Source organism: Pseudorca crassidens, chromosome 7 (genome assembly GCF_039906515.1).
Source record: "Pseudorca crassidens isolate mPseCra1 chromosome 7, mPseCra1.hap1, whole genome shotgun sequence".
NCBI classification, from domain to species: Eukaryota; Metazoa; Chordata; class Mammalia; order Artiodactyla; family Delphinidae; genus Pseudorca; species Pseudorca crassidens.
In genome coordinates, this window is record NC_090302.1 from 7,100,971 (window position 1) to 7,125,334 (window position 24,364).

At 57.8% G+C, this 24,364-nt stretch overlaps 2 protein-coding genes across 2 annotated transcripts in view; one reads left to right on the top strand and one right to left on the bottom strand.

The window, feature by feature from the left end:
• Positions 1-598: 598 nt before the first annotated feature.
• IER5L (immediate early response 5 like) lies at positions 599-2,187 on the top strand. Its single transcript, XM_067743013.1, has one exon. It carries the CDS (start codon positions 799-801, stop codon positions 2,008-2,010), a length of 1,212 nt encoding a protein of 403 aa, XP_067599114.1. The 5' UTR covers positions 599-798; the 3' UTR covers positions 2,011-2,187.
• A 12,450-nt stretch (positions 2,188-14,637) lies between these two features.
• PTPA (protein phosphatase 2 phosphatase activator) overlaps positions 14,638-24,364 on the bottom strand; it is a 40,347-nt gene continuing 30,620 nt past the window's right edge. The window contains exon 10 of the mRNA XM_067743018.1: positions 14,638-14,999. Within this exon, the coding sequence (XP_067599119.1) occupies positions 14,841-14,999 (159 nt within the window). The 3' untranslated portion in view covers positions 14,638-14,840. The remainder of the gene's footprint in view (positions 15,000-24,364) is intronic.

Sequence of the window (24,364 nt, forward strand, 5' to 3'; positions counted from 1 at the left end):
GTCAGGCCCAACATACTCGGCGGCTGAGGGTACCTCGAAATCTCTTTCTCCTGAGGAGTCCCCAAAGGTCAAGCCGGCGGCCCCACTAGTCTCTTGCAAAAACCTTGCGTCCCGCGGGTCACCCGGGGGCGGTAGGTATGAAAGGAGGTGCCGCGTGGCCGGGAGTGGGAGCCGCGCTCACCTGCCGCAGGTGAGGCCCAGCCGTGCGGAAGGGGGAGGAGCCGTAGCAGCAGCACGCAGGTGAGCCGACCCCCGGCTCCCAGGAACTAGGCCGAGGGCGGCCGCGGGCTCCAACGTGGCGGCTGCGAGGCGACCCATGTCGCAGACAGCGGCCTCGGTGGCTCCGAGTCCCGCGCGGCGCCGCGGCCACAGGAGAACATTCGAGGCAGCGGCGGCGTTGGAGGCCCGGGGTCCGTTCGGTATTTGAATAGCACAAAGGAACCGCCTTGGTCTGATTGGCCAGTCTAGTGGCCCCGGGGCGGGTAGCGTCTGTCACTCGGGAGATTTGGAGCACTCTTATTGGCTCATCCCGTGTGGGGCGGGGCCCGGACGCCCGGCTAAATAGCTGGGGCCGGGGCCGGCCGAGGCTCATTGCTTTGGCGCCGTCTGGGGAGCACGAGCCCGTGGGTGGCGCGCAGCGCATGGTGGCGGCTCCTCTCGGAGCGCAGCCGACCCGCTGACCCGGACTCCGTTTCCCCTGACCAGCACGTCCCGGAGGCCGGCTGGAGGCCGAAACAGCAGCAGCATTAGCAGCAGCAGCGGTCGCGGCTGCTCCGCCGCAGCCGTCTCCGCGGGAGCATGGAGTGCGCCCTGGACGCCCAGAGCCTGATCAGCATCTCCCTGCGCAAGATCCACAGCTCCCGGACCCAGCGCGGCGGCATCAAGCTGCACAAGAACCTCCTGGTGTCCTACGTGCTCCGCAACGCGCGCCAGCTCTACCTGAGCGAGCGCTACGCCGAGCTCTACCGGCGCCAGCAGCAGCAGCAACAGCAGCAGCCGCCCCACCACCAGCACCAGCACCTCGCGTACGCGGCGCCGGGCATGCCGGCCAGCGCGGCCGACTTCGGCCCGCTCCAACTTGGCGGCGGCGGGGACGCGGAGGCGCGCGAACCTGTCGCCCGGCACCAGCTGCACCAGCTCCACCAGCTCCACCAGCTGCACCTCCAGCAGCAGCTGCACCAGCACCAGCACCCTGCGCCCAGGGGCTGCGCGGCGGCGGCGGCCGGGGCGCCCGCGGGCGGCGCGGGGGCGCTCTCGGAGCTGCCCGGGTGCGCCGCGCTCCAGCCGCCGCACGGCGCGCCCCACCGCGGGCAGCCCTTGGAGCCGCTGCAGCCGGGTCCTGCGCCGCTGCCGCCGCCCGCGCCCGCCGCGCTCTGCCCGCGGGACCCTCGCGCCTCGGCCGCCTGTTCCGCGCCCTCCGCGCCCCCAGGGGCCGCCCCTCAGGCGGCTACCGCCGCCTCCCCGCCCGCCTCCCCGGCCCCCGCCTCCTCCCCCGGCTTCTACCGGGGCGCGTACCCGGCCCCCTCGGACTTCGGCGTGCACTGCAGCAGCCAGACCACCGTGCTGGACCTGGACACTCACGTGGTGACCACGGTGGAGAACGGCTACTTGCACCAGGACTGCTGCGCCTCCGCCCACTGCCCCTGCTGTGGCCAGGGCGCCCCGGGACCCGGCCTGGCGTCCGCCGCCGGCTGCAAGCGCAAGTATTACCCAGGCCAGGAGGAGGAGGACAACGACGACGAGGACGCGGGCGACCTGGGGGCCGAGCCCCCCGGGGGCGTCCCGTTCGCCCCCTGCAAGCGCGCCCGCTTCGAGGACTTCTGCCCGGACTCGTCCCCGGACGCGTCCAACATCTCAAACTTGATCTCCATCTTTGGCTCGGGCTTCTCCGGGCTAGTGAGCCGACAGCCGGACTCCTCTGAGCAGCCGCCGCCGCTCAACGGGCAGCTGTGCGCCAAGCAGGCGCTCGCCAGCCTCGGCGCCTGGACTCGAGCCATTGTCGCCTTCTAGGGACCCCTGAGGGCACGGGGACCCGGGGCCCCGCGGGGCTGGGGCCAGACAAAGACTCGGCCAAGGGGCGAGAGAGGGAACGAACGGGCACCCGGCCACTCGGGGCTGAGCTGGGGGCGAGCAGAGGGAGACGGCTGATGTTTTATAAATTGTAAAATAAAAGAAAAAGAAATCTAAGATATTGGACTTTATTTTTGCAGAGAGAAAAAGCGCCTATTTAAGTATGCTTTGTGTTTCTCCTACTCTTTTTTTTTCTTTTTATTGTAGTGATTGCAGTGGTGTTTAGAGAGGAGCCAGCCACGTGAGGAAGGGCTGCTGCCCGGCGGAGGTGCCGGGCAGCCGGGGGCGAGGCAGGGCGCCCGGACCGCCGGGGCGCGCTGGGGGCGCAGCGCAGGAGGGCGCGGGGCCCGGGGCTCCGATTCCAATCAGTTGTCAGACCTAGGAAGCCCGGCGCTCCGTTCTCCCGAGTTCCTCCGTGGGGTGAGGAATGGGTCTTGTGAAATCCTGAGCAAAAACAAAGGCAAACTCTATCTCCGAAAGGGACGTTTGGGTCACATTTCCTCTCTGGGGGCGGCCTCCAAAGTTCTCAAAATGAGAAGGCAGAAATGAAAACACTTCAACTTTTTTTTTCTTTTCTTCGCGGGGCGGGTGTCTTGAACCCCTCCTCTCCCCGCCCCTCTGGCTCTGTTCTCCTCCCCTCCTCCACCCGTCTTCCAGACTCGGGGGTGGCGCCCGACACCCCGACACTCTCGGACACTGTTTGGGGAAGGGGTGGGGGGCGGGCACAGCCGACTACATTTCCCATCATGCCCAGCACTGCGGTCCTCACTAAACAAAAAAGGAAGTCGATTCCTTCACCTGGATCTCCGGCGGCCCCGAGGGAGGGAGGGGCCGGGACCGCCGACTGCGTTGGAGACTTTTCACTAAGTTCCTGGTCAGATGTGGTGTTTGTGTGTGTGCTTCTAAGTTGCACTGTCCTGGTTCAGCCTTCGGTTGCATTTCATGAAACCAGCATTGTTCGAGCCTGTGACAACCCCGTCCTGTGTCTTCAGCTCGATAGATCTTGTTTAATTTAAAGCCTTTTGTTGTAAAAAGGTGGGGTTGGTCTGCAGCCCCTCTGGTTCTCTATCATCGGCACCATGTGGACTCCAAAACAAGTTGCCAACCCTTCCTTTCTTGGCCCTTCTCCCTCATTCCCCTGTATTTTTGTGCATACTGAATTGTATATCACCGGGTAAAACTGTTCAGATTTGTTTAAATTTATAATCTTAATAAAAAGTCGATAATTGAGGATGGCGGTGCCTTGTTTTCAGGTCAACCTGGAGGTGGAGGGGAGGATAGAGGGTGGTGAGGAGAGACCCCTACCCTCCGGCAAACCCCAGCTCTCCTGGGCCTGGGAGGGCAGGATCTGCCCACAACCGCAGGGCCGGGGGTGGGAGCGGAATGGGGGTGTGGTGCTGGTTGCTGGGGAAGGAGCCGGCGCTGCGCGCTTCCCGGGCCCCCCTCCCTAGAGGCGCCTGCCCCCCACGGGAACCGGCCGCCCCCAGGGTCTCCATCAGGAAGCCGAGCGAGCCTCCAGCACATTTCCTGACCTGCCAGGGGCGCAGGGCCTGGTCGGCCTCACGTCTGAGCTCTCTTCGGCTGGGGAGAGCAGCCGAGGGGCTTGCGGGCCACCCACACTCCCCGCCCTGCGCCTCTGCCCGCACGTCCGCACATCTTGGGCTGCAACTTGGGGAAGTTTTTTCCTTTTCCTTTTCTTTTTTTTAAGTTGAGTTTGTTATCACTGCTCGGTGCCACTTGGTGGTGTGCTGGCGGCGTCTCCCTCCCTCCTCGCGCCCCTCCCTTCTCCCTCTCCCCTCCCTCCCGCCCGCCTCTCTTCCCTCCCCAGTGGATGGAGGCAGGAAGGCTCCAGGCGCGCTCTCCCCGCTGACCACCTACGGAATGACCTCAGAGTGGGAGAATGTGCCAAGGCCCCGAGGAAGCTCGCGTCCTCCCCCCTGGAACCAAATTCACATCTGGAGCCGCGCCTCGGGCTCGGGGGCGCGCGGGTTGGTTCCAGCGTAAGAGGGGATAGGAAGGATTGAAGGGGGGGGGGAAGAAAGAGAAAAAAAAGAAAGAAAGAAAAAAAGCAAAGTGGCAGCTTGCTATTCGATAGTGCCTCTCTCTCTCCCTCTCTCTCTCCCTCCCTCTCTCTCTCTCCCCGCCCCCCCATCCCTGTCCCTGGCGGTCTCCTCAGTGCCCTCTCGCTCTCTTTCTCGCCCCTGCGCTCCCTGAGCTTTGCTGCACGAGCCACCCCGCAGGACGACTCACGTCCCCGACCCCAGCCTTCACGCCTCCCGCAGCGAGAGGAGGGGCTGCCGCCGAGAGGCCCCGCACCCCAGTCTCCGAGAGGCGGACGCAAGCCAGTCCCAGGAGCCCGCTGGGCTCTGGGTCCCGGTGTCGCGCGAGACGAAGTTCTCAGGGACACTCCAGAGCCCAGGGGGCCGCGAAGGGCCCGCGATGGGGATGGAGGAAGAGGGAGACTATGGAGGCGTGAGTTACGGGGAGGAAAGGCACCTTCACCCCCCAGGGCTGTTTCCTCGGCCTCCCACGGGAAGAGTCTGGAGCTGCTGAGGAAGGGTAACGGCGTGTCGCCCTCCTCCCCATCCTGCCCCCCACCCCAAGTCCGAGGAAGAGCTGTTTGATGCGCGGTTTTGATTCAATCCACCAAGCCAGTTGCCAGAGCTCCCCCTAGCGCTCTTCCAGGGTGCTGCAGCGGCAGCGGCTGGGAGTGGGCGAGGCACAGCCGGGGGCGGCGGGGCTGCTGGGGGCTGCTGGGCGCCCACCTGGGGCACAGCGCTGCGTCGGGATCTAGCCCTGGCTGGAGCGGGAACCGGGGGCTGCGTGCATCCCCACTCCAGGCCCGCGGGGAGGAGGGGGCACGTGGTCGGCCGCCTTTGTTGGGAGGGCGGACCTGGGCCTGGGAAGGGACCAGCCGAGGGGCTTGGGAACTCCCACCTGTCCTTAGGGCAAAGGAGTGTGGGTGGTGGCCTACGAAATAAGAGCTCTAAACTCAACAGGACCCCGGACCGGGGTTCTCCTCTCCTCTGCCAGGTTTTCTGAGCTTCAGCTGCGCTAAGAGACCTCAGGCACACTGGGATCTAGTGAAACCGTGGGAAGGGGAAGGAGGGCGCGGGAAGCACCTGGAAGAGAGGTGCCCTTCCACCCAATTATCTTTTCAGGGCCCAGGGACCTTGGGTAGCCACACAAAGGGTTAATGCCCTGAGCACAATGCACAGTGACCCAAAACGCAACCCCCTGGCCACCTACCTCTCACGCTAAGACATTCCACACAAAGTCATAACACAAGCAGTGCTGATGTTACAGTACACACCACACTGAAGGCCGCACCTGGCCACACGCACTGTCCCCAACACGAAACGCTCTAAGGAGCATCCTCACTCCACTCAAGGCCACGCCCCCTCCCCGGAGGTTGGCACAGCTCACAGCGTGCTCTCCCAGAACATCCTGAGAGAATAATACTCCCCAGCTGAGCGCAACTGAAAGGCTGAGGGGAGGGGGGGCGTGGGGGTGTGGGGAGGATGCGGGCCATGAGGGTCTTGGGAAAGGGGGAAGGAGGCAGGCCAGCAGGCAAACCAGGAGTCCAGAGACCCAGATCCCAGATCCACAGACAAGCCCTGCTCTTTCCAGGAAAAAGACCAAGCCAGACCCCACAAGAGCCCCCAGGCGGGACTTAGTGTGGGGGCTACTTGAGGAAGCAGAGAGATTGGAAGAGACTGGGGGACTTAGGGAGTGATGAGACGGAGCTTTCAGAGAACAGCAGTTCTGGAAGCGAGAGCTCCAGCAAGCCCCTGGTCCCCCCAAGTTAACCAGCGCACGCGCGGACGCACACACTCACACACTTCCCTCAGCTCCTAGAACACCACAGGTCCTGCTGTCCTTGATACGTGGTGTAAAGCAGAACCAGGCTCCAAGCTGTGCTCCCAGCAATGTGGAGCCGCGGGGATAAGAGCTGAGAGCCTGGGAGAGCTGCAGGCTGCCCTCCAGAGAAGCCAGGGGCTGGGGATGCCCTGGGCTCCCAGGAGGGTCACTGTGTAGCATACTGAGATCTGAGTGCTACTCTCCTATGTGTGTGTGTGTGTCCGTGGGTGTCGCTCTGGTGCGGGGCATGTCTTTCTGCATCTCCATGCACGGGACACACATTTGCAGGGTGCCCACTTAGTGCCTGGCCAGTGCAAAGCACTGAGCTGAGTACTGAGAGAAAGAAGAGCAGATAAGAGGACAGCAAATCCCTCTGTATGTATTCACTCAGCTAATTTTCCCAGCTACTCTCAGAGATAGATACCATGAGCATCCTAGTTTTAGAAATGAGAAATCTTGGCAGAAGTCACATGACAAAGAAGTAGCCAGTCTTTCTGTTGGAGTTCACAGTCTCGTGGAGAAGAATGTATAACATATTACAATGCGAGCTGTCAAATGACCCTGATGTTGTCTAAACAGTAACATTGTTAAGTTCCAGCTGAACACGAACTACCAGGGTGGAGGGATGGAGAGACACACAGGACAGCGGTGTCTGTATCCCACCCCACTCAGGGCAGGGACTGACCTCTTCCTGGGATTTGTCACGATCTTTATGGTAGGGAACAATGACTTGAATGGAACCAACTTGGGCAAAAGGTGGCATTTCTTGGTTCATGGCACTGAACTGTACGGTGGGCAGGGGTGCGGCTGGCTTCAGGTACAATTGGATCCGGGGCAAATCTCCAGATGCGCTCTCTGCCTCCTGTGACTTTCTTCTCTGCATTGAGCACGCCACTCTCCTACTGCAGATCCACTTCTCATGACAGCTGTAAGAAGCAGCTCCTGGACTCCCGTCCCATGGCTTTTCCACCCAAGAAGGACTGTCCTCTTCTCCTGTTTCCAACTCAGAAGATCTCAGGGAAGGGCCCTGTCCTGTCCCAAACCTGCAGCCAGGGTTGGACGGGGCCTGGTCGTGCCCACTGGAAGCTCATGGGCAGAGAAGGGACTCTCTTCTCAGAAAAGGGTGGTACAGGTGACAGACCAAAGATGTCCTCCAGAGAGAGGGGCTGCAGGCCAAGCAAAAGGCGGCATTTTCACGTGGGACATGGGGAAACCCAGGACACAGGCATGATTGCTTCAGGGCCTGGGTGATTAAGTACAGCCAACACAGCTCTGGAAAAGATACATTCCCTTGCTCCTTAACAGGATAATGAGGCTCCAGGGCCATCTGATGCCTCCCAGCGTTGCCACTCAGGAATCACCAGGGGAAGGGAAGCTGCAGGCCCCAGGACAGGGGCAGCAACAGAAGCCACCCTCGGGGAACTAGGGCATTGGGTACCCACAAGGAGGCCGAAATGGAGGAACTTGGCTGGAGCTCATATGTGGCTCCCCCAGGCACTCCCAGACCTAACTGAAAAGGCTGTGAGGGGAGGCCAAGGTGCTGGCCAGAGGGATGGAGAGGGACATGCCGAAATTAACATGCCCACCTGTACACCCCCAGCTGGCAGGACCTAGGGACATCTGGGGTACAGGTAACATTATCGATTCACATGTGCAGATAAAACAGACGGAATAGAAGCTGGAAAACGTTGAAACGGTTGAAAGGTGGAGGGAATATAGATGACCTTTGTTTTATCATATGCACATTTCTATGTTTTCCAAGTTTTCTACAATGATCATGTATCACTTTTATGTTTAGAAGAAAAAATTAACACTATATTTTTCAGAGAAAACTGTGATGTGACAGGTGCTATCGTCGATGTAGCCTGCTACAGAGCAGAGAGAGGGGAGCAGTGATATGCACCCTGTCTGGGGCAGGCTCAACCCCTGAGAACAGAGCACTCAACCAAAAAGCCGTGGCTCACCAGGAGTCAGCCTCCTGCCCTCTGTCTCTGTTAAGAGACTGTGAGAAAAAAGGACAAACATTGAGGACACATCCTGGAGGGCGCTTTGCTTGTTCTCACCTCTGACCCCTGTCCCAGCCCCGCCCAGTCCTTCCCATCAATCATCACAGAATGTTTTGCTCAGAGTTGCTAGATTACCTGGCCAGGTGGGTACTAAGAGGCAAAAGTGCTTGGGAAATGTCTTTAGGAACTTAAGCTGAAACTAAAGACGAAGTGGCAAAGCTCGGCAGAAAGGGCTCTGGACCAGGAGTCTGGAGACCCAGGGGCAGGTTCTGGCTCTGGGTCACAGGCTCGCCTTGGGACCTGGGATGACTTGCTTTCCTAGCAGGCCCAGGTTCCCTCATCTGAGGAGATAGAGCAGGAGGAAAGAAGTAAGGTCCTAACCCAGTCTTGATGCTCCAAAAGTAGAAAAAGGAACCACTGCTTCCAGCCTTCTGATGATCTGAGGCTTGTGTCTAATCAGTTAGGAAACTGCCAGTGGCAATATCAGACTCCACACCCACCCATGAGCATGGTCATCTGCCTACGTCACTGACTCATTCAAGAAATGCATCCATTCACCCATTCATTCAAATATATATTGAGTACCTATATATGCCAGGCACTGTGCTAGGCACCAAGGACGCAGCATGAACAAGACAGACAAGGGCCCTGCCCTCATGGAGCTTACATTCTAGTAGAGAGACAGACAACAAGCAAGTGAACCACTGAACAGTGAGATAAGTGTGGTGGGAAAATAAAACAGGGCTAGAGAAGACCGATGAGGAGCTGGTGGTACCGTTTTAACTTTGATGATCAGAGGAGGCGATATATGAGCTGAGATCTAAATAGGTCAGTTGTATTAGTCAGTGTGGGATAAGCTCTGCTGCGGTAACAAATTCATCCCCAGATCTCAGCAGTTTAACACAACAAAGATTCATTTCTTGACCATGCAAAGTCCACCTAAATCGGACAGCTCTCCCAGGATGCCTTCCCCCATGCAGTGACTCAGCGATTCAGGAGTTAGGTTATTCTGCGATGGAAGCGAGTCGCCTCACTTATACTCACAGCGCATTGGCTGAATTAGTCCCATGACCCCGCCTAACTGCAAGGGGCCTGGGAGGCGCAGTGCCCCTGGCAGTCTGGGAAGCAGATGGGTGGGCCCTAGAAATCTCTACCATACTAGCTGGAAGAACAATGATGGAAGAGCATTCCAGGCAGAAGGAACAGGAAGTGCAAAGAGTAAACACAGGAACTCATTGGCGTGTTGGAACTGGAAGAAGGCTCCCAAGAGGGAGAGGGTAATGGGGAGAGTGGCAGGAGATGGGACCAAAAAGGAAACAGGGCTTCCCTGGTGGCGCAGTGGTTGAGAGTCCGCCTGCCAATGCAGGGGACACGGGTTCGTGCCCCGGTCCGGGAAGATCCCACATGCCGCGGAGCGGCTGGGCCCATGAGCCATGGCCGCTGAGCCTGCGCGTCCGGAGCCTGTGCTCCGCAACGGGAGAGGCCACAACAGTGAGAGGCCCGCGTACCGCAAAAAAAAAAAAAAAAAAAGAAGGCAGGGACGGGAGGATTCAGTTACCACCGATGAAGGGACTTCACGAAGTGCCCGGCACACAGCAAGCACTCAGGAGATGGTAGTGACTCTTGGTGTTACAGGAACTTCCTTCTTTCCCCCAGGTCAGTGGGGTGGCGGCGGGGGTGACTGGTGGGGGCAGAGGGAGGGAATAAACCAGCGTAACAACAGTCTGGAGCAGCTGCCCCAACCAGTTTCGGCTGAGGCTCCAGGCCAAGCCGAGCTTTGTCCCTCCTTCCAATGGACTGAGCCCCAAGGACACACCCATCCGAGGGACCCTCAGCAAAGAGGGAGGGTGAGCGGGTGGACCTAGGGCTGTATATGGGTTCCTTGTGCAACATCCCCTCCCTGGAAGTTGTTAATATCAGATGAGTGAGTGTGGACCAGCATGCAGAGGCCAGGCGCCAGAGGGCTTCCCAGGGTCACATCCCCACGGGGCGCCTGTCCGAAGCCAGGGCTTTGTCCTTCCAAACTCCAGAGCCACGCAGACCTGATTACAAACCGAGGGCTGCCACTTCCTAGGCAACGCTAGGCACTTCACTTCCCCTTTCCAAGCCTCCAAACCCTGTTGTGCACAATGAGGATGCTTGTGAGTACCCGCCTATGCAGCGAGCCTTCTCCAGCACCGCGCCTGGCACACAGTAGGTGCTCAATAAACAAGAGCTGCGATATCATCACTGGTCAGCTCTGCTCGGATGATACATTTTCCCTGCAAAATGCAGGACAGTTATTCTACTGACTCTCTCCTGTTGAACAAAATTGATGACCTAAGAAGGGAGAAGATGCACCTTTTTCCAGAGGGACCCTATCAAGTTCTTTTCACTCTGGGGCTGGAGAAGGAGAGCAGAAGTGTCCTGTAAACTCTGTTGGATTTTTTGTGTCTTTCCATAAATTCGCGATCGTGTTTTCAAGGTTCATCTCCAACAAGGCGTCTGGGTATCTTCAAGGCCTGGCTATGCCTCACAGTCAACATTTGCCCCGTGCGTGTTTAACAGTTTCATTCAGGACACAGGCTTGGCGATGGAATGAACGGAGTGATGGACGCACGCATGAATGAATGGACCGTTTGTCCTGTCCAAGGAGTGGGTTAAAGGAGAAACAGGGGGCGAGAGGTGATGCACCTACCCTCCCCCAATCAGCCCCCTGGGTCTCTAACTCCTTTCCAAGCCCCGCTCTGCCCCCCATTCCAGTCATTTTCTGACATTTGTTGAACACTCCTACACACCTTCCTCATTTTCCTTCCCTGGCTCCCAGCCACCCTCCAAGCCACACACACACATACATCCCCCACCCCGGGGTGGGACGTGAGGGTCTCCTTTGACACCCACATCAGCCAGCCTGAGGAACGCTGGAAGGCTGAGGAATAAAGCTACCCTTTGTTGGGACAAAGAACCGGAGGTCTAACACAGATAACGGACCTGGCCGAGAACAGAACAAGTCCATGTGTGTGTGTGGTGGGGGGGCAGTCAGATCTCTGAGTGACCCACAGACACTTTGGATGGGCAGACAGTTCCAAAACTCCTTCAGCCAGGAAAGGAATCCAGGTCTCCAGATTCCCAGGCCTGCATCCTCACCTCGGCAGGTCCCGCATTATTCACACCTCAGAAACTCAACCCAAGCTGGCTTAAGCGAAGAAGAGTTTAATTGGCTCTGGAACTGGGAAGTCCATGGTGTTTTAGCTCCAGGCACAGCTGGACCCAGAGGCTCACATGATGTCCACAGGGCTCGCTCACTGTCTTTTGGCATTTCCTGTCTCTCCTTGGCCTCCTCTTAGGTTTTCTCTGGGGCGTGAGCAAGGTGGCCACCAGCCAGGGCCAGCTTCATGGGCACACGGCCAGTACCCAGGGCCACGTGTTCAAAAGACTCCACGCCTGGGGTTTAACGCTCTGCTGTCTTAATGGGGCTTAACATTTATGCCGTCTTGAAATCCATAATCGTTTTGACTTTGAATCTGTGTTTTGGAAGTGAAGTCTGATGGGACGATGGCGCATGCGCTGCGGGCTTAGACTTTCAACTCACATGCCGTCCTGCCTCCCTGCCTCCCTGGGACAGGTCCTCTGTCCCCCACTCTGACACCCAGGCCTGCCTGGCATCCCCCCTCCGCGTGACCACTGCTGCCCTCTACCCTGGGCACAGGCTTAGGGAGGGTTGGGGTCAGGCTACATGCCCAGCAGCATTGCAGGGCGTGGTGGCCGCCCTCGTTGCCCTGGGTTGGCCAACCAGAGACCATGTGCAGGAGGGGGCGAGCTTCTTACCTACCCTCTCTCTGGGTACTGAGATCCTTGGGAGTTACCCCTCTGTTGGAGGTTGAAGCGGGGCTTGTGGGAAGGGGAGGTGCCTAGGTCCCAGCCCGGCGCCAGGACTCAGGACATCAGTCTGGTGGTTGGTGGAAGGGGTAATTCAGCAACTGTCAGGCCCAAGGGAGGGAGGGAACACGCACGTGGGCATGCACGGCAGGGTGGAGGGGTGCCTGGGAGGTTCTGGAATATCCCCTCAGCCAGCTGCTCCTCCTATAACCTTCCTGAGTCTTGTTTCTACTTGTCTTTTCTGACCAGCTCAAGGCACCCTCAGGGGCAAGCCACAAAATACAAATCGTGTAATTCGTGTTACACGAATTAAATACTCTAATATTTGCATTTTAAACTATGCTATTGCACAGCATAGAGATGAATGGTAAAATTCATGTTAATCACTTAAAATGTTTATTTTTCCTTACTTAGAATGACATTAAACAGCAGACAAAAAACACCATGACAAGTTGAGAGCCTGCGGAAGGAAGGAAACGCGTTCTAGGCACCATTAGTGGCACTTTTTCCTGCTTTTTGAGCAGGGGGCCCTGCATTTCCATTTTGCACTGGGCCCACAATTACACAGCTGGCCCTGCCACTAGCATCCCCAGGATAACATTTTCCCAGCTTAGCAACCCTGGCAGAAGTGGCATCTTCCCATAGCTCCAACAGGAAATATCAGCGATGCCACTCATTGGCACAGCTTGGGTCATGTGCTCATCCCTGAACTAGTCTTAGCAGATTGGGAGGCAGGAGCCCTCTGATTGGCCAGGTCTGGGCATGTGTCATCCCTAAGACTAGGGGATTGGTCAGCCCACTTCAGCCCCTTTTGATGGGTTCTCCATAGGGAAGAGGGATTCTATTCCCAGAGGAATGAGGGCTGCACAGCCACCAACCGCTGATATCCTTCCTTTACACACCCCTCATGCTTAGTGTAAAAAACAAAAGTATCAGCTGGGCAGAGAGCAATTTAGTTCTATTCTCCTGGCTCGTACCTCCTCAGTCTCCTTTGCGGGGCCCTCCTCCCCTTCCTCTAAATTCAGGGAGACTCTGGGCTCAGACCTTGGTCCCCTTCTCCCTTCCCGTCACCTCCTCCCAGCAAAACTCATGCAGACCCATCATCTTGCTGACAACTGCATCTCCATCTGGGACCTCTACGCTGAATGTAGTTCAGGGGTCCCAGCCCTGCATGACCTGTCCTCTTGGGGTACCAGCATCTCAGAGCTCACCTGTCTGAACCCAAACCCCCTGAGAACCACCCCTAACCCCTGCTTCCTCCCCACCCCCAGTTTTTCCTACATTCCATCAGTGACACCATCATCCAGTAAGCTGTGCAGACCAAAAACCTCAGAACATCTGGGCTCCTTCTTTTCTCAGAGACCCGAATCCAGTCCATCAGCAAATCCTGGCAGCTCCCCCTCAGAAGAGATTCACAGCACACCCTCTTCTCACCACAATTGCTTTTGCTCTCCTGGTCCAGACACACCGTCGTTCACCTGGATCACTGCACTAACCTGCTAACTGGGCTTCCTAGTTTTTGTTTCCATTATTTATTTTTATTTATTTATTTTCGCTGTGCCAGGTCTTCGTTGCAGCACACAGGATCTTCGTTGTGGCAGGCAGGATCTAGTTCCCTGACCAGGGATCGAACCTGCGCCCCCTGCATTGGGAGCGTGGAGCCTTACCCACTGGACCAGCAGGGAAGTCCCCAGGCTTCCTACTGTTGCTCTCACTCTCCTACCATCCACTCGCCTTCTCCCCATCCTCTGACATTTGAAAATGTTTATGGCAGGTCATAGCCCACCCCAACTCAAAGCTTCCCAGTAGTGGGACTTCCCTGGCGGTCCAGTGGTTAAGACCACGCTTCCACTGCGGGGGGCACGGGTTCGCTCCCTGGTCGGGGAACTAAGATCCTGCAGGCCGTGTGGTGTGGCCAAAAAAAACAAAAACAAAACTTCCCAGTACTGTAAATGTTTAAAACCAGTTGGGGCGGGGGGCAGAGTTCATCCGTAGAACTTGCCGATCCCTGTGGTACAAATACTCCCCACCTTGGCGATTCCAAGCTACCAATGTGATATCACCGAGCACAGAGTGGGAAAGAGACGTGCACAGCCAGCTCTCGCAAGGATGCTGGCGGGGCTCCAGCACGCCACGGCTGCTGGCCTGCTCGGAACAAAGTACAGTCCTTCTACGGCCCACACGGCTCTGCACCACCCAGCCTGGTTGCCTTTCCACTCATCTCCCGCCTCCCCATCACTCAGTGCCCTCCAGCCTCCGCCTTGTCCTCCTACCTGCCAAGGCTGTGCCCACCTCAGGGGCTTAGCATGTGCTATTCCCTCTGCGGGCATGTTCTCACAGCTCTTTCCGTGGCTGACCCTTGCTCACATGTCGCCCTGACTACCTCTCTAAGATAATACCCCTCTATCGCATTCTCCCTTATTTTTTTCATAGCCTTTATCACTGCCTGATGTCTTACTCTAGGTTTATTTGTCCATTTGTCCCTCTTCCTCACTACACTGTAAACACAGGGCAGGAAGTCATCACCCTACTGCTCTGCCCCCAGCTCCTGGACACAGTAGGTGCTCAATAAACTTCTTTTTTTTTTTTTTTTTTTGGCGGTACGCGGGCCTCTCACTGCTGCGGCCCCTCCCGCTGCGGAGCACAGGCTCCGGACGCGCAGGCTCAGCGGCCATGGCTCACGGGCCCAGCCGCTCCGCGGCATGTGGGATCTTCCCGGACCGGGGCACGAACCCGTGTCCCCTGCATCGGCAGGCGGACTCCCAACCACGGCGCCACCAGGGAAGCCCCTCTTTTTTTTTTTTAAATTGTTTTATTTATTTGTTTTTGGTTGCGTTGGGTCTTTGTTGCTGTGCACAGGCTTTCTCTAGTTGCGGCGAGCGGGGGCTATTCTTTGTTGTGGTGTGCAGGCTTCTCATTGGGGTGGCTTCTCTTGTTGCGGAGCACCGGCTCCAGGCTCCAGGCTTCAGGAGTTGTGGCTCGCGGTCTCAGTGGTTGTGGCTCGCGGGCTCTGGAGCGCAGGCTCAGTAGTTGTGGCACACGGGCTTAGTTGCTCCGTGGCATGTGGGATCTTCCCGGACCAGGGCTCGAACCCGTGTTCCCTGCATTGGCAAGCAGATTCCCAACCACTGCGCCATCAGGGAAGCCCCACTCCATAAACTTCTGTTGGCTGAATGGACCCACTTCCTCTGGGTCAGGGAGGTGCTGGAAAGATGGTATGAATAAGTGCTGGCCCCCATCAATGAAGCAGAGGAGACCCGAGGGGGAGGCCTCAGATGCGGAAAGGAGGCCAGTAAGGGGGCTCACCTGTTTCAGGGAGGGCCCCGAGTGCCTGGATGAACACTTGGACCTTCCCCTCCTATGTCAGGGGGCATCTGTACGTTATCCAAAGCAGGACCACTCCCGCTCCATCCCTCTCCTTGCTGCCCTGCCTCTCCACCCTTGGGGATCTCCCACAGACCCAGCCTACCCAGGTTCACATGGTCTATCCTGCTCCCATCAAGAGTGCTGCCCTGCTGTTCTCTGAATGAACCACAGAACCATGACTCCTCAGATCTCGGGACCCTGGTAACTTGTCCTGCCAGCCTGACCCTCCATGGGGCCGCAGAGCTTCTTCACTGGACCCAGGGGAAGGACAACTTGGCACCCAAGGCTCCCGTCCAGCACATGCAGTCCAGCTTTTTCTGGAACAACTCCAGGGACGGGGCGTTTTATTCATTCATTCGCTCAACAAGGAATTACTGGGCACCTACATACTCTGGGGCAGCCACTGTTGCAGGCACTGGAGATTCGGCGGTGACCACCATGAACCTGCTCCCTGCCCTCAGGAAGCTCACAATCTACTGAGAGAGAAAATGAGAACCAGGCAAACAAGTCCACAGACAACAAAATTTCAGATCGTGACGAGTGTCATGAAGGCAATTAGAACAGAGGACCTACGTCAGGACGGAGAACAGCTGGCGTGGCTGAGGCTCCCTCTGCAACTCAGAGAAAACAGGGAGGGCCCCTGGGAGGTGGCAGCGTCTGAGCTGAGCCCTAAACAACCAGACAGAGCCACTGCTCAACCTGGGGCCCAGGCAGTCCAAGCAGAGGGAACAGCAGCTTCCCAGGAGAGGGAACTCCTAGGGCAGGAGTGAGCTTGGCACCTTAGACAGCCAGGGAGGGAGCGCAGGAAGTGGGAGGAGAGTGGAAAGGGTCACAGGGGTCAGATCATACAGTGGGCTTTTCTGTTGGCAGTGAGAAGCCACTGGTGGAATATGATGGGACTCCCCTTTGATTGGCTCAGCATGGAAGCTGGGCTCAGGGGGTAGAGTGGAGTCAGGAAACCAGAGAGGAGGCTGCCTCAGGGGTCTGATGAGAGCTGACAGGGGCTGAGACCAAGGTGGCTGCAGGGCAGTCCAGGGAGAAGTGGACAGATTCAGGTAATACATTGGATGGACCCAGTTAGACCTGCTCATGGGCTGGATTCGGGGAATGGAAGAAAGACAGGCTAATGCCTGTATTGGGGGCCAGATGGGTGCTGTCCACTGAGAGGGGCTGCCTGGGCCTGGGGGCAGAACCAGGAGCCACGGGGCCATAAGCAATTTCCACTGCTGTAGAGACGTCTTCCTCCTGCCCAGCTGGAAGTGTCTCGTCCTGCTGACCAACATAGGACCCATATCAGAGAAGCCTGGTTCCGCCCTGACTCCACAGGAGGAGCTAGAAACCTTGGGCCGTCACTAAAATCCTCCAAGCCCCAGTTTCATTGTCCCTAAAATGTGAAAGTGACGCCAGTTTCCTGGCTCGCTGTGGGGACTCCACGAAGGCACGTGTAAAGCACATCTTGCAGGCTGACACATGGCTATCTGCCAGAATTGTCATTACCGGCCTTGCTATCCTGCTTCTTTGTCTTTGTGTGAACCAGCCCTGCCTCCAGAAACGGGGCTCTGGGAGAAGATGCCTCTCAGACAGGGCCAATCCTGGAGAGATGGGCTGTGAAAAGCAGGAAGAGGAGGGCTCTCAGGTCACCTGAGGCTTCAGTTCGGGCCCCGGGGAGAGGCTAGAGGAGCATGAGCTTTGACAGGAAAGAGACCCAACACCTCCCCTGTCCAGCCAGTGCCTTGACCCACCTGAGCCTCAGTTTCCTCCTCTGAGAAATGGGTACATAGTTGGCCCACGTTGAGGATGAGGTGAGACATGCTTTTAGGCACTTTCACCCAGGGTCAGACATACAGGCTGACCTCAGGAGCCACCAGCTCCAGGGTCCATGAGGACACCTCCAGTGGTCAGGGTGCATGTGGCTTCTGGGGCCTGGAGCAGCAGTGGCAAATGAGGAAATGGGGGGCCAGGAACGTGGATAGAGTGGGGCGGGAGTAGCCCCTATAGGAGCTCGGTCATCCAGGAGGACTCACCAGGCCAGTGTGTTCCAGGCTGGAGGTCAGGCCTGGAGTCGGCAGCCAGCAGTGGGACAGTCACGCCCTAGCTGCACCTCAGAGCCTTTCCAGGAGTTCTCGCTGCCAGGGGCCCTGGTTCCACCCGCAGGGAAGACTCCCCACCCCCCTCCCATCCTCTACGGTGCCCATCGCCCCCCCGCAGGCCCTCTTGTACCATCCAGTGCAGAAGGGTCTGCTCAGGGAGCAGCCCATCCTGAATGTCTGCAGGTGGAGGTCTGGGCAGTCTGGTCCACCTGCGGCCCCCCTCCCAGGGCTGGACTCTAGTTATCTGGGGATGGAGTGCCTGCACTCTGCTTGCCTTCGCGCTGTCCCTTCTGAAAAGCCCCATCTAGTCCCAAGCAAATAAGGAGGGAAAAGGGCTGTATCCACACGCAAGAGATCTGGCTAGAGGTCAGCCAAAATCCAGCTGGAGAGGGTGCCAAGTGTCCTGGAGCAGTGGCAGCGGATTGAGACCGGCCAGGGACACAGCTGGATGCCCTGTGGGAGGGGATGCACCTCCCGCTTCTTTCTACGCCTGGGGAGCCGACTTCGTGCCAGGCACTGTTGACGCCCTACCTCAGCATCCTGGCTCTGGACCGCCATCCACACGCACAAATAAGAGAACTGAGAGGTTCAGAGAGGTGAAGACCCTTGTCCAAGGTCACACAGGCCTGCCTGGTTCCCGGGTCCTCTCCACTATCCCTTTCGCTAGAGACCTTGTGCTGTCCCCAGCTTCCCTGGTGCTGGACATGGTGGCTTCAACGGCCCCTGCTCGGTGGAGGACGGCGATTCGGCGCTCTGCCCCTTTGTTGGGACTCGGGAAACCAGCCTCTGCAGTATTGAAAGTGTGGAGAAAAATGGAACCATTCATCCCATTCGTCCCTTGGTTTATAACTATGACCACCTCCACCGCCAATCCAGGTCACAGGCAGGAGAAAGTGCACCTCACCTCCGGGATTGGTTTCTGGACCCAACCCATGTCTGCTGGGATACTGCAGGTGCCCACCAAGGAGCCACTGACTCACCTCAACTTTCCACATCCAAAGGCTCTGAGAGGAATCCCAGCTACCTCGCTGGGTCCAGCCTGCAGGAGGCCTCACCACAGGTCCCCCAGGAGCTCTACTCCCCGAAGCCTACCTGTCCTCCTCCCTCGCAGGAAGACTGCTAGAAGTCACCTCCCGCCTCCTGGTATATCTAAGCAAGTCTCCCCTCCCGCTTCTCTCCCTCCTGCCTCTCTGCCAGAGGTACACCGGACTCCAATGCTCTTTAGGGGGAAATTTTTTTTAATTTTAAAAAATGATATCTGGACACTATAGAAAGATTTAAAAATCAAATGTGAAAAACAAAAAGCAAAGTTAAAACTTACCCACAATCCTTTTCTTTTTCTTTTGTGGTTCAGTAATGTTTAACATTTTCATAACCATCTTTTGGAGGCAGAAAAAGCAATACGGATTTCCCCAAAACCCTCACATCCCCACCACCCAGGGATAAGCACATTACTATCTAGAGAAACAGCCTTCTGCTCCTCCGTCCATGTAGATGGACAAACAGAGAGACGGAGCGATCAAAAATGTAGATTTTCGATTTCTTACAAAAAGGGGCTGTACTTTACCCATAGTTGTTATAGCTGCCTTCCCTGCTTCATAACTGGTCATAAGCATCTTCCAAAAGAATAAATGGGGCTTCCCTGGTGGCGCAGTGGTTAAGAATCAGCCTGCCAATGAAGGGGACACGGGTTCGAGCCCTGGTCTGGGAGGATCCCACATGCCGCGGAGCAACTAGGCCCGTGAGCCACAACTACTGAGCCTGCGCGTCTGGGGCCTGTGCTCCACAACAAGAGAGGCTGAGATAGTGAGAGGCCCGCGCACCGCGATGAAGAGTGGCCCCCACTTGCCACAACGAGAGATAGCCCTCGCACAGAAACGAAGATCCGATGCAGCAAAAATTAATTAATTAATTAATAAACTCCTATCCCCAAAATCTTAAAAAAAAAAAAAAAAGAATAAATGGATAAGCACATCATCTGATGGCCCAATGTATGCTTGCTCCATCCGGTCTCCAACAATCCCCCACTGCTGGACACATAGGGTATGTCCAGCGTTCCGTAGGGAGAAGTCATGCTGGAACAGCCTCCAGGAGGAGCGCTGGGAAGCGGGGAGAGTTGTCTGTCTTGCCCACTGTAGCACCCCAGCACCTGGCACAGGGCTTGGAGCAGAGCGGGCTCCAGTGATGTTTGCTGGTTGAATGAACCAGCGCAAGCCAGCTTCTCCAGCACCCCCTTCCCCCGTGGCTCTGGTCCTCAGCCTGCAGCTGCACTCAGGTTCCCCAGCGCAGCCCACTGCACCTCTGCCTCGGTCCCCATGCCCTCAGAACTGCCCTCTCGGAGGTCCCCCGCACACCCAGCTCCTGTGCTGGCCAGCTGGCCTCAGAACAGCAGTGGACACGGTGAGCACCCCCTCCGCCAGAGCAGCGTCTCCCTGCCTCCAGGCTGGGTGCCCAGCCAGCCTCCTCTCCTCCCTCCCGATTCTCCTGGGCAGGGCCCCTAACTCCATCACAGCCATTCACAGATAGTCTCCTCCGGCACCCTGGGAGGGATAGCGGGGAGACCAGAGGCACGTGGCAGGGAACAGTGACAGGGGGCGCTGACCGATGTGGGGAGGGCCTCAGCCCCCACCAAGGAACCCCAAGTAAAGAGAAGCTGTGTCTGCAGAGCAAGCAGCCCCCTACCACCCCGTCTTCCAACTAGACGGCTGCCCCCCATTCTCCCCACCACCCCATCTTCCAACTAGACGGCTGCCCCCCATTCTCCCCACCACCCCGTCTTCCAACTAGACGGCTGCCCCCCATTCTCCCCACCACCCCGTCTTCCAACTAGACGGCTGCCCCCCCATTCTCCCCAAAGGTCTTGGAGCAGCTGCACAGACACACATAGTCCCCAGACTCAGAGCACGGACAGGCGGGCAGCCACACAAGCACATCCAGGATACCTGCCCTGGTCTAGGGCGCCAGGTGAGGGCTCTCAGAGGACGGGAGGCCTCAGCTGAGCCCTGGAGAGGGGCCAGGGGCTCCCAGTGGGGAAAAGGGTTCTGGGGAAGGGGCCAAATCCTAACTATTCAGTGGCCCAGAGCGTCTGCACGGGGTGGGAAGGCCGCCTGAGGCTGGAGCATTGGCGGTGGGGGCGAGCACGGACTGTGGGGGCGGGTAGTCCTGGACATCCCTGCAGCCCGGGCTCCCCTCCCCTCCGGGGACTGGGTCTCAGCAGCCCTGCCAGCCTCCCATCAGCCAGGTCTAACATGTCCACCCAACAGAGCTCTTCAAACTCAGCGCCCCTTCCCACCCAGATGTGTTCCTTCCCTTGGGGTCCTCCTGGGCACAGACGGTGTCCCCAGGGCCATCAAGAACCCCACACTCTCCCTTGGCACCAAATGCCACCCCAATCTTCCTCTTTCCAGCCCAAGGCCTCTCTCTACCCTTCACAGGTCCTTTAACATCTCCTACCTGCGCCGAGGCACCGGCACCAGGTTCCACTCAGCACCAAAACTGTCTTGAGTCCAAAATCACAACTGAGCAGCCTGGCGTTCTCTGAACCTCTCTCCCTCTCTCCCTATTTCCCTCTCCATCACTCCCCCCCTCTCTCTCTCCCTCTCCCTCTCCCTCTCTATCCCTCATTCCCTCTCTCTCCCTCTCCCTCTCTATCCCTGTCTCTCTCTCTCTCCCTCTCTCCCTCCCTCTCCCTCTCTCTCTCTCCCACTCTCTACATCTCTCTCCCTCTCTCTCTCTCTCCCTCTCTCTCCCACTCTCTACATCTCTCTCCCTCTCTCTCTCTCCCTCTCTCTCCCTCTCTCTCTCCCACTCTCTCCCTCTCTCTCTCTCTCTCTCCCTCTCTCCCACTCTGTACATCTCTCTCCCTCTCTCTCTCCCACTCTCGACATCTCTCTTCGTCTCTCTCTCTCCCACTCTCAACATCTCTCTCTCCCTCATTCTCTCTCTCCCACTCTCTCCATCTCTCTCCCTCTCTCTCTCTACAGCTCTCTCCCTCTCTCTCTCCCACTCTCTCGCTCTCTCTCCCTCTCTCTACATCTCTCTCCCTCTCTCCCTCCCTCTCTCTCTCCTGCTCTCTCTCTCCCTCTCTCTCCCACTCTCTACAGCTCTCTCCCTCTCTCTCCATCTCTCTTTCTCCCACTCTCTACATCTCTCTCCCTCTCTCTCTCCCTCTCTCTCCCACTCTCTCGCTCTCTCTCTCTCCCTCTCTCCCCTCTTTCTCTCTCCCACTCTCTACATCTCTCCCTCTCTCTCTCTCCCACTCTCTCCATCTCTCTCTCTCTCTCCCTCTAACTCCCTCTTTAACTCCCTCTCTCTACATTTCTCTTCCTCTCTCCCACTCTCTACATCTCTCTCCCTCTCTCCCTCTCTCTCCCACTCTCTACATCTCTCTCCCACTCTCTCCGTCTCTCTCTCCCTCTCCCTCTCTCCCTCTCTCCCACTCTCTACATCTCTCTCCCTCTCTCCATCTCTTTCTCCCACTCTCTACATCTCTCCCTCGCTCTCTCTCCCTCTCTCTCTCTCCCACTCTCTACATCTCTCTCCCTCTCTCCCTCTCTAACTCTCTCTCTCCCTATCTCCCACTCTCTACATCTCTCTCCCTTTCTCTCTCTCCCTCTCTCTCCCACTCTCTACATCTCTCCCTCTCTCTCCCTCTCTCTCTCTCCCCCACTCTCTACATCTCTCTCCCTCTCTCTCCCACTCTCTCTCCCTCTCTATCTTCCACTCTCTACATCTCTCTCCCTTTCTCTCCCCCTCTCTCTCTCCCACTCTCTACGTCTCTCCCTCGCTCTCTCTCTCCCTCGCTCTGTCTCTCCCTCTCTCTCTGTCCCACTCTCTACATCTCTCTCCCTCTCTCTCTCACTCTCTCTCTCCCTCTCTACATCTCTCTCCCTTTCTCTCCCTCTCTCTCTCCCACATTCTACATCTCTCCCTCGCTCTCTCTCTCCCCCCCCTCTCTCTCTGTCTCTCCCTCTCTCTGTCTCTCCCTCTCTCTGTCCCACTCTCTACATCTCTCTCTCTCCCACTCTCTACATCTCTCTCCCTCTCTCCCACTCTCTACATCTCTCTCCCTCTCTCTCTCTCCCTCTCTCTCTCCCACTCTCTACATTTCTCTCCCTCTCTCGCCCCCTCCCTCTCTATCTCTCTCCCTCTCTCTCCATCTCCCTCCCTCTCTCTCCCTCTCTCTCTCCCTCTTTCTCTCCATCTCTCTCTTCCTCTCTCTCCCTCCCTCCCTCTCCCTCCCTCTCTCTCCCTCTTTCTCTCCATCTCTCTCTTCCTCTCTCTCCCTCCCTCTCTCTCTCCATCTCTCTCCCTCTCTCCCTCCCTCTCTCTCCCTTTCTCTCCATCTCTCTCTTCCTCTCTCTCCCTCTCTCTCCCTCTCTCTCTCCCTCTTTCTCTCCATCTCTCTCTTCCTCTCTCTCCCTCCCTCCCTCTCCCTCCCTCTCTCTCCCTCTTTCTCTCCATCTCTCTCTTCCTCTCTCTCCCTCCCTCTCTCTCTCCATCTCTCTCCCTCTCTCCCTCCCTCTCTCTCCCTTTCTCTCCATCTCTCTCTTCCTCTCTCTCCCTCCCTCTCTCTCCCTCTCCCTCTCTCCCTCTCTCTCTCCATCCCTCTCCCTCTCCATCTCTCTCCCTCTCTCCCTCCCTCTCTTTCTCCCTCTCTCCCCCTCTCCCTCTCTCTCCCTCCCTCTCTCCATCTCTCTCCCCCCTCCCTCTCTCTCTCCATCTCTCTCCCTCTCTCTCCATCTCTCCCTCTCTCCATCTCTCTCCCTCTCTCCCTCTCTCTCTCCCCCCCTCCCTCTCTCTCTCTCTCCATCTTTCTCCCCCTCCCTCTCTCTCTCTCCCCCCCTCCCCCTCTCTCCCTCTCTCCCTCTCTCTCCATCTCTCTCCCTCTCCCTCTCTCCCCTCTCTCCCTCTCTCTCCCTCTCTCTCCCTCTCTCCCCTCTCTCCCTCTCTCTCCCTCTCTCTCCCTCTCTCTCTCCCCTCTCCCTCTCTCTCCCTCTCTCTCTCTCCCTCTCTCCCTCTCTCCCTGTCTCTCTCTCCTTCTCTCTGCTTCTCTCTCTCTCCCTCTCTCTCTCTCTCTCCCCTCCCTCTCTCTCCCTCTCTCTCTCCCACTCTCTCCATCTCTCCCCCCCCCCCCCCCCCCCGCCACACACAGAGGCTGGTTAAACACCCTCCCTGGTCACTTCTTCGATGTTTACCGCTGCCTGCTGTGTGCCAGTCTCTGCTGCCACTGGGATCTAGCAGTGAGCTGGTCCCTGTCCTCCTGTGGTTCGTCTTCTAGGGGAGAAAAGCCATTAAACACACACATTCGCAGATAACGGGATGCAGCTGTGCAGCCTGTCTCGGGGCTGTGGAGAGGGCTCTGGGGGTCTCACAGAGGCGGCCCAGAGCCCTTCTGGCCGGCCCGCCAGCCCTCCAGCGCTGCCTGTTGTGGCCCAACATCGGCACCTCCGCTCACAGCACACCCCCGCCACAATGCCCTCCCTCTGTGCCCATATTCCAGGCCCTGCTAGAACGTCACCTTCTCCACAGAGCTTTCCCCCAGCTCCCCCAGAGTCCCTCACACCCCTTGCTCCGCGGCTGGCCCACTGGGTATCTTACTCCTCCCACTAAGTCAGAAGTTCCTTGAAAGCAGGACTCTGACCTTTTCACCTCCACATTCCCTTGTATGGAGCATACATGGAAAACCTGTCACCCGACTTGGGTATGAGTCTGGGGCACAAGAAGCCTTCACCTTTGTTCTCCTTCCAATCCAGCTCCTGCCTGGACTTTTCCTCCTAGAAGAAAGCCCCTTTGCTCTCACCTCCCCTGAGCATGGCTTGGCCTCAGCCCCTTTGAGCCAGAAAGGAACACAGCTGGAGTTCAACTTGTTCCCTGGGGCCTCTCCGGCCCAGGATGGCGGGAAGCCGGCACCCCCGCCCCTCCAGCTCTGGGGGCCAGCCCCACCCTCAGATTTCCCTGGGACCCGCTGGCCCTCGGGGGGTGAGAGCAGCGCAGCCATCCTTCACAGAGCGCAGGTGGGCCGGCGGCACGAACCATCGCCGCGTTCCATCTCCCAGGTCCTGCGTGGCCTTCCCACCCCCCCCCCGAAGCCCTTGCCCACATTCTGCCTTC

Excerpts from the sequence above, each read along its gene's own strand:
- IER5L (XM_067743013.1), top strand. The coding sequence starts at position 799 with ATGGAGTGCGCCCTGGACGCCCAGAGCCTGATCAGCATCTCCCTGCGC.